Source organism: Hippichthys cyanospilos, chromosome 22, assembly GCF_059441005.1.
Source record: "Hippichthys cyanospilos isolate Australia breed blue-spotted pipefish chromosome 22, RoL_Hcya_1.0, whole genome shotgun sequence".
NCBI classification, from domain to species: Eukaryota; Metazoa; Chordata; class Actinopteri; order Syngnathiformes; family Syngnathidae; genus Hippichthys; species Hippichthys cyanospilos.
The window spans coordinates 3,974,687-3,983,869 of NC_142390.1; the positions used below are offsets into that span (position 1 = coordinate 3,974,687).

A 9,183-nucleotide genomic window follows, 5' to 3' on the forward strand; every position below is an offset into this window, starting at 1 on the left:
TGACGAAAATGAAATTAGGTAAATTAAGTCATGTTGGTCAAAGCCGCGATACAGCACAACGTGAAGAGGGAAAAAAACTCAACCGAAAAAACAATGTTAATCGAAAAAAGAACCCTCACTAACAGAACACAACGCCAAGCTGTTGCCGTCTTGTGGCCGGTCGGAGAAGTGCTGTAGGGCACAACTTCCGGTACAAGTGCTCTTGCAGGCGTTTTTGTTTGTTTGCTTTGTTTCTTTTAGAGTTTTTATTATTCGTCCCAGACAACAAGTCACATTTTAAATGAAAAGAAAGCTGAAAAATACGTCGTTTTTTTTTTTTTTTTTTTTTTTTACCAATTTTTAATATTTTCAAAATATGACATCCAACAAGAAGTCATTTATAGATACAATTCAAACGCGTTCCAAGTGGATCCATCAACCTAAACTGCGCATTGATTCACTCACGGCAATTTTGCATTCGATAATGTCCATCAGCCACTTCTCGGTGAATACAGTCCTCCCAGGTGTGTGTTTTAACCTGTTGGACTCCACGACAAAGTGCACATCGACGGGTTCCGTTTGCGCACCGTCTTTGGGGACGTCCATCACGAAGTAGACGCCGGCCGCGGTGGGGATGGGCATCTGAGGCGACGGTGCGCTAAAGTTCGCCAGGTAATGGTAAGACGTCTGCTCATCCTCTTCGGTCCAGTAGAGAAAGTTCAGACTGTAAATCCATTTTGGATCCAGTTGCCATGTTTTGATAAACTCTGCAATCTGCTCTTTGCCCACTTCCACTGTGAAGTCTTTGGCAACCACCCATTGCATTTTTTCTTTGTTTTTTGTTTTTGTTCTTGTTTTACCCTCCTCCTTCTCTAATTGTCACTCGTCAGCTGTGAATGACAGGTAACACAAGTTTTCATATGCTCGTCATTGTCGATGACATAATGATTCAGATGAACGTTTACATATGCTCGTCGTTGTCGGTGACATAATGATTCAGGTTTTGTTTTAAAGAGTGACCACGTGACGTTTGGCCCTGCACAATAAGCTTGATGCTCTCATTAAGGTAAATCTACATGTAGTTACGTATCATTTCTTTCGGCAGCTTCATTAATTTAGCATGGACAACAGGAATCAAAGAGGAACAACCGAAGAAATGGAGATGTAGCCTATATTATAAATATGTCACGGTTTATATTAAATTAACGATTTTTTTTATTGTTCTTCAGTCCTTGTCATACTATGTTGGGAGTATTATTATTTAATGCCATTTTCTTGCAATGCTAGAAATGTATTTCCGCATTGCGCTTAATGTACGGTTTATTTTTAACTAATTTCTATAGTCGTTAATGTGTCATTTGTATTCGTGTATTTTTGTTTTGTTTTCATTCGTCTATTTTTGTAAACAAAGGAAGTTCCTTCGCAACGTAATATCCTGTCATTTTCCTCTTCTCCAGTTAGCGCTTACGTAGCTGTAGCAGCAGAGGACGGAATGAATGGTTTTCGTTTTTTTTGTTATTGTTTCAGGTACAGTAATGACCGATTTTGTTGTGTGCATTGCCATCTTGTGTCTGTGATTAGATAATCGAACGCCGATGCCCCGATCACGAGTTGACAACCGTTTTAGCGTTTGTGGATGTGGTTTTACTCCTAGACGATCTACCGTCTAGTCAAAGTTGAATCGATTCTCTGAGCATATTCTTCTTGTCAACAATGACCGCCAGCCACTTGTCCGTGAAATGCGTCCTCCCCGCGGTGTGGATCAGCCTATGAGACTCCACAATAAAGTGGACCTCGACAGGCTCCGTTTGCGGTCCATCTTTCGGTACTTCAGCGACGAAGTAGACGCTCGCCGTCCCCTGAATTGGCCTCTGCGCGGACGGATGGCTGAAACGAGCCCGGTAGTGGTAGTAGGTTTGATTTTCATCCTCTGTCGAGCAGAGGCTGTCCAGACTGTAAATCCAGGGGGGCTTTAACCTCCATGTCCGAATATATTCTGCGATCTGTTCTCTGCAAATTTCCACGGTGAAGTCTTGGGCGGCGACCCACTCAATGTGTTGTGTGGATGTGTTGATGGATGGGTCCCTCGCTCCATCTTGCAACATTTTCACAAGGTCATTAGACTCGCTGGGTAAATTAAAAAGAGACGGTGAACCGCGGACTTCCATATTGTCAGGCTTTAGTTTGATGTCATTTGCTTGGTCTGTTTCCACGACTACCGAGATCGTTATAAATTAAACAGAGCCCCCTACTGGTATTTCTTAGACTGCAACAACAACTTCTGTTACAGATTTAATCAGCATTAGGCTTTTTACAGTTTGTTTTTTTTTTGCTGGTCCGTCAAATATTACTCAAAATGTAATCATTGGTCTATCAATTACTAACGGCATTTTACGTTATCACTTGCAGCCCCCCCGAATAAAACATTGCGCAAGAAAATAACAAACCTCTTTCATATTAAATCAGAAGCCAAAGCTGGTCCTTTCACGAGTGTACAGTAGAGTATGCATTTCAGTTCAATAAACCATAACTGAAACGCAGCCCAAACATTGACTTCTAGGCCATGCTCAGATACTTTCAATTAGCAGAAATTGTGAAAAGCGTTGCAATACATTAAAGACACTTCCTCGCTACCAACAGTCGTACCAACAGTCCGACCGTACCCCTGGCAATAATTAATCGTGTCTTTTCCGCTCTTGATCCCAGTGAGCCAGCAGACGCATGTCACGGATCAGGACCACACTAGACAGCGTCACCAAGGCAGTAGGAAGCACGGACCTCATCTCTAAGTTCTCCCGTCTCAAGCCCGGCAATCCTGTGGCAGACGGCGCACATGCTGAAAAAGTTCTGGTTAAAACCGGCAAGGTCACGTCGAAGGACCCAGATGTCTCACTCTCCCCCGAAGCCGCCATGGGAGATGCAGACTGTGAGAAATGTGTAGCGGAAGATGACAAAGGAGCGCCGGAGGAGCCATCAGTCACAGCCGAGAATTCCAGCTCCGCCTCTGAGATGTCCGTACCGGTCTCATCCGTAAAACAAACAGCACAGCTCTTCCACCCAACTAGCATGGACGAGAAATACAAGACTTTAGCCCAGCACATTAATAGTTACTTTGGCGTGGGCACGCAGGGAAAAGAAGGGGAAAGCAAGCGGCAGCAGATCAGTGAACCCGTTCCTCTCAAAAGCACTGACCCCATCCCGGTTTTGTCCCCGGTGGCAGCGGCCAAAAGCATCGACGCGCCCGCTGCCCCTGTCGCATCAAATGACCTCGCTTACCCGGATGCTAAAGCGCCATCTGACCCCCCCGCAACAGAAACCCCGGTTGTGAGCGGCTCCGCCAAAAAAGGCTTCACGCACTATCTGTCCTACCCTCGTCCAAGTGTTCAAGCCTTTGTGGGGAACTACATCGCTCCGCTGGTGCCAAAATTCAGAGGGGACACTAAAAGCATCGTGAAGGACAAGAGCTCAGCCACCGGCGTCGCGGAGACCTCTGCGGAGAATGACGAGCAGAAGGCAGACCATGTCAAGCAGCAGCAACTTTTGGCTCAAAGAGAGAAGGTCATCAAGATTCTCTGAAGCATGCAAAATGAGCATACTGATGCATTGTGTTTCGCTTTGCAGATAACAGCCAGGGTGAGTGTTGACAACAGGACCAGAGAGCTTGTCAAACGTCTACAGAGAGTCAGTGAAGTCCAGCTGCTTACCAGTCGAGTGGAAGAACTCAGCTGCCACCTCCTGGAGTTTCCGGAGACACGTGGCGTGGCCATCAAGGTGAGCAGGAGCGCCCCTTGATTTCGGATGTATTTTGTTGGTATTTGTCATTAAGTTAATTACAGAAGTGACATAAAAAAAGAGAAATAAACAAATTATGTCCTTCTGAGACTCACTCTATTCATTTGTGTCCACTGTTGTGTCCATTTTGTCTCTTTAAAAAGCAAATCAGCTCAAACGTTTTTTTGTACAATTATCTTTTTTTCATCGTCGTGAAAAGTTAATTAAGCGGCTCAAACCACCGGATTTCCTCCATCTTTGGAGGTGGCCATTTTGACACTTAGCTGTTGACACTTTCATTTGTTTTGACTTGATTCCAAAGTGCCTTTGTTGATTGATTGATTGATTGATTGATTTTTTTACAGGCGAGAGCGATACCATGCTTGCTGCGTTTGCGGCAGGCCACAGACCTCCGCGTTCAGGCTGCTGTGAGAGAATCACTAGCTCTGGTCGGATACACAGAGCCAGTAAAAGGCAGAGGGATCCGGGTTCTGGCCATAGATGGAGGGGGGACAAGGTATAAGTGGAAAAATCCCCATCAAACGTTCTCATTTCTTCATACTTTACATTCTTCTACACAGAGGACTACTGGCCCTGCAGACCCTCCTGAAACTGCAGAACCTGACTGGAAAACGAGTACACCAGCTCTTTGACTACATCTGTGGAGTCAGCACAGGTATGACATCGGCGTCCCGATTTATCGAATGTAATTTTGCCTCAGCTAGCTTCTCCTGCTTTGCTTTTAGGTGCCATCCTCGCATTTATGCTGGGGATTTTTCAGATCCCCCTTGAAGAGTGCGAACAGATGTACAGGAAGTTGGGCTCGGACGTCTTCAAGCAGAACGTCATCGTCGGGGCCGTCAAGATGGGCTGGAGCCACGCTTTCTACGACAGCGAAATCTGGGAGAACATCCTGAAGTTAGCTTCTTGAATCTTGCGGTCTTACTCAAATCCTAAGCCACGTTTGTCCTAAATCCATGTTTGTGTCTTCAGGGAACGCATGGGGGAAGGGTGCATGATAGAAAGTGCCAGAGATCCCAACTGTCCCAAAGTAAGACGATAGCCATGTTCGACCACGTGACGGTGCCAAAGTGCAACTTTTTTGAGAAGCATTTTTTTCAAACGTCGGTATCCTATTTGCTCACCAGGTGTCAGCGGTGAGCACCCTGGTGAACAGGGGCCTTCCCCTCAAGGCCTTTGTGTTCAGGAACTACCGGCTGATGCCAGGAGTGAGGTCGCACTACCTTGGTGACTGCAAATACAAAATGTGGCAAGCCATCAGGGCGTCGTCTGCAGCGCCGGGCTACTTCCAGGAGTACACGCTTGGGAAAGATCTCCATCAGGTACGACGAGGAGTTCGGGCAATTGCATCAAAACATCCAGGGCCGAAATCCTGGCAAGTGTGCAGTTGCACATTAGAGAAGATATCTGGCACTAAATCTTGATTTGATTTGTAACTAGGTCGGACTCAAAGTTTTTTATGAGCAAATGTTCGAAAGATTTTTTTTTAACAACCTACTTAAGCGGAATTAGCCTCGCTCTTATTTTCTTTCCCCTCGACAATTCTTTTTGCTTGCGTATCTCAGACATTACGTCTCGAACTCTAAAATTTAAAGGCGGGGCTTTGCTGAAGGTCATGATCATCTTGTGGGTTGACCCCCATGCCTTTTTTTTTTTGTACTTTTTAAGTGTCCAGGCATACAATACCAGGTATATGTTAAATCAATATTCCAGTGTTGGGCTAAAGGAATCTGAAATTCAATAAGTTAAATGATCTGTCTGGAGTGTCTGAATAGATCCAACTACAAATTCAGTTTCTAGCCCCCCTCAACCCCCCGTTTTTTAAGTGCGCAGTCACGTGAAGCGTACTGGAAAGATTGCAAATTTGTATGTCATGCGCCACATTCCGCATGGAGCCGAGTAGAATTTCATTGAGGGGTTTAGGCTGACGCAAACGCCCACTGCTCTCGCACTCCCGCTCCAGTTTTCCTTTCTGTCTGAGCTCAGTTTCTTAATTAGATCAACTCGATGGTTGAAAATATGTTGGTATAAAATAAAGATCATTTCTAACTGTTTCTTTATCGGGTTTTGTTGTAGGATGGAGGCCTCCTGATCAATAACCCCACAGCGTTGGCCATCCACGAGTGCAAGTGCCTGTGGCCCAACACGCCGCTGCAGTGCGTGCTCTCTCTGGGCACCGGACGGCACGAGGTGGCGGGAAAAAACGGCACCACCTACACCAGCCTCAAAGCCAAGCTCACCAACGTCATCAGCAGCGCCACCGATACAGAAGGTACAATATTTTCTTCCGCGTCCTCCTGGCGGGATTTTAGCCAATTCAAATGCAAAATACGTATCTTAGCTCAATTCAAATCAAAGACATGTTCCCATGGCTTGTTCAGAAGTGCACACCATGCTGGACGCCCTCCTGCCACCGGACACCTACTTCCGCTTCAACCCTCACTTGAGCGAGGACGTGCCGCTGAACGAGAGCCGCGTGGACAAGTTGAATTTCCTCACGGGTGAGGGCGAGCGCTACCTGGAGCGCAACGACGCCAAGCTGCGCAAGGCCGCCGGCGTGCTGACTCAGGAGAAGGGCCGCATCCAGAGACTGGCCGAGTGGGCCAAGCTCAAGGCGGACATGTACGAGGGCCCCCCCTTCACCTCCAAACTCTAACTAGTCCGGTCAGGTATGACCGCCCGGAAAAGGGAGGACGTTTTGCAATGTTTACATTTCTTTATCATCAGCTACTTGAAAAAAAAAAATTAACCACTAGTATGCATTGGTCATCCATATTATTGCCGGAGGGCCGACGGACAACCAGATGACAGCAAATCACCGTTCTCGCGTCTCTGTCACTATTGTTATACACACACACTGCACATCAGGACGTCATTGTGATTGTTTACAAGACTTTTAAAGTCCTCGTTCTTAACCTCTAGGAATGTAAATAATATAGTTTATTTAAATCAAACATGAACTTTTAGGCTTATTCACATTTTGTGGTCATTCGAAGCAAATTTCCCAATGTGTGAATTTCTTGAATACAGTAACTACATTTTGCATTTAGAAGCCACTTTAGCCGCTAGCTTGAGCGTCTTAATTATTTCAAGAATTTGAAAGAGTGAAAATAATAAAACAATAAAATTGAGGCTGCTCTAGAATCGGGAATGCACTGAAGTTGATTAATTTCTCATGAATTTTATTGTGTGCATCTGCTTTTTCCAACACCGACAACAAAAAGGCAAAATATCTGCTTGTCTTCCTGCATTTAGCCACAATACTCACTAGGGGGCCATCTAGAGCAATAAACTGTCTTTTTTTTACAAAGAACAAGTACCACCTCTTCCTCTATTTAAGATTTTATTGTCAAAAATTTGCTTCTCAAGGTAAGAGCATCCTTTTTGTGCATTTGCTTTATAATCAGTCTTTTCGATTGACATAAGTATTTTGCAGGTTAGGTTAACTGCCAACCAATCATCTAAGGCTTCCCCAATCAAGCCGTGAAAAACAAATGAGGCGAAGGTGAGATGAATACGATTGGTGGTAATAGAGTCCCTCACTGGGCTGTGTTTACATAAGGAGGCGTGACAAAGTTACAGCATTCCTCCTTCGTAGATGTGTGGAGTGGCAAGAGCTGTCTGTCTCCCTCCCACGCTTCTGGCTGGAGTGGGGGGGGGGGCTGGACAGAATTGTCTTATAGCGTTCCCTAGCAACTGTTCCACTTTTCACTTTTATCAATGTGCAAATGTTTGTGTTTGCATTTATCTCATCACAAATTTTTGCTTTAGCTTTTTTTTTTTGCTTTTGGGTTGCATATTTTGAGTAATATCGCAGGGGTGTCCTTTTTTTCACTTGAGGCCACATACAGAAAAAACATTTTTTTTTAATATTTACCTCATTTTAAGGCTAAAGAATGGCTTAAAATGGTTGAAACTAAACTAGGTAATTGAGTGTTTGAGTCTTCCCTTAAGTATTACTTTTTAAAAGAGCATTTTGCTAGCAATATCAAAATGTATATTTTGCATATGGTTCGGGCCCAAAAAATGCGATGGGTGGGCCGCAGTTGATCCCCAGGTCGCAGTTTGGTCACCTTTGGTCTTGCGGTTCTCAAATTTGGGTACATAAGGGGGATGGTTTCTGCAGCTATCAGCAAATCTAATTCAACGCCTTAACAAGAACATAGTTTTCTTTTCAAATTAAAAGCAAATTAATTTGAACATGAAGCAACTTATTTCTAAATTGTGTTTCTTTTTAACTTGGCTGAATAAAATCTGCCACGGGGTACATTGTTAAAAATAAGTTTGGGAAGCGGTCGTAGTTTGTAGCTATCTATCTTAAGAGCGCATCTGGTCACAAGGGAAGCCTGTAGTGTAAACAGTAACAACTCAGGAGCAGGTGTCTGCTTATTGTCAACGTTAGCTTACCCTAATACAGTATATCAGACCGGTTCTAAATAACCCGTGCAGATCACCCAAAGCCGGAAAAGTCCAATGAAACTGTTTAGTTTGCCTGTAAACGACGAGTTCATTTGCGGAGAAAAGCCCGAGGAACAAAACGCCGCCGTCAGCACATCGGTGGACAGGTTTTGCGCACTGGTGTTGCTCAACACATTCCTACCAGTCTCTTCTTGCAGGGGCGCACACCTGCAAACACACAAAAACAAGCGTCTTTGCCCAATGGCTTTGCATCAATGTCAACACTGTCTGCAGCCATCTCAGTGCAAAACTACAGCCAAGTGCTGAATATGTCTCTGCATGCACATATTTCCAAAAATGTTCAATCATGCGGAGGGCTTCGTGTCTCATGCTTCTCCTCAGGGTTAGCCCGATTAGACGCTGAACAAAAGTCCCTCGGCGGAAACGGAGCTTGTTTACGCTTAGATAGTGAGCATGCCTCATGGTGTAGTCGGTGAGCATGTTTTCCCCATGAACTAACGGCATTAAAGGGATACTTTGTTTATTTGGACATTTTCAGCAGTAAACGTTTCATATTTTTGCCTGGGGCACATTTGGTGTGCCCCAGGGTTCAATTTTAAGCCCAGTGCTTTTTAACCTGTATATCCTGTCCAATTTGTCTCAGTGGGACAGCACTGGAATAGCCATCCTTCACTGAGCTCACTCGGACTTACAGTGTAACTTAATATGGTATCTCCAGTCCGTCAAAAAATATAGACCAAAAAAAAAAAAAAATCCACCACAGTGGATACAAATGCAAGTTAATTATGACATTGCAAGATATTCTAGCTAACGAGAGTATCGACATCTTGTCACGTCCTGCCTGGGTTATGTTCGGCTATGGGTTTTTGTTGTAGAGATTTTGGGTTGTTTGTTTAGCCATTTAGTTTCTATAGTTCCTTCCCCGCCTCTGCCTGCCTCATTAGTTTGATCTTGTCCACCTGCCTGTTTACCTGCCCTCCTTCTGATCCAGTC

General features: G+C 44.7%; 2 protein-coding genes across 2 annotated transcripts; one reads left to right on the forward strand and one right to left on the reverse strand.

Annotated features, from left to right (window-relative positions):
* Positions 1-414: 414 nt before the first annotated feature.
* Positions 415-804, reverse strand: akap14 (A-kinase anchoring protein 14). The gene has a single exon (XM_088407055.1). The coding sequence runs from the start codon at positions 802-804 to the stop codon at positions 415-417; it is 390 nt and encodes a 129-aa protein (XP_088263181.1).
* Positions 805-1,337: 533 nt separating this feature from the next.
* Positions 1,338-6,922, forward strand: pnpla8 (patatin-like phospholipase domain containing 8). The gene is made up of 10 exons (XM_088407073.1): positions 1,338-1,506; positions 2,686-3,537; positions 3,601-3,750; positions 4,116-4,267; positions 4,332-4,426; positions 4,497-4,668; positions 4,744-4,801; positions 4,899-5,093; positions 5,848-6,043; positions 6,153-6,922. The coding sequence occupies exons 2-10, from the start codon at positions 2,701-2,703 to the stop codon at positions 6,425-6,427; spliced, it is 2,130 nt and encodes a 709-aa protein (XP_088263199.1). The 5' UTR covers positions 1,338-1,506; positions 2,686-2,700; the 3' UTR covers positions 6,428-6,922.
* Positions 6,923-9,183: the final 2,261 nt, after the last annotated feature.

Bases quoted from the DNA above. Each gene is read 5' to 3' on its own strand.
- akap14 (XM_088407055.1), bottom strand. From the start codon at position 804: ATGCAATGGGTGGTTGCCAAAGACTTCACAGTGGAAGTGGGCAAAGAG.
- pnpla8 (XM_088407073.1), top strand. From the start codon at position 2,701: ATGTCACGGATCAGGACCACACTAGACAGCGTCACCAAGGCAGTAGGA. The intron at 3,538-3,600 runs GTCATCAAGATT...TTCGCTTTGCAG, and splicing joins TTTTGGCTCAAAGAGAGAAG to ATAACAGCCAGGGTGAGTGT. The intron at 4,427-4,496 runs GTATGACATCGG...CTTTGCTTTTAG, and splicing joins CATCTGTGGAGTCAGCACAG to GTGCCATCCTCGCATTTATG.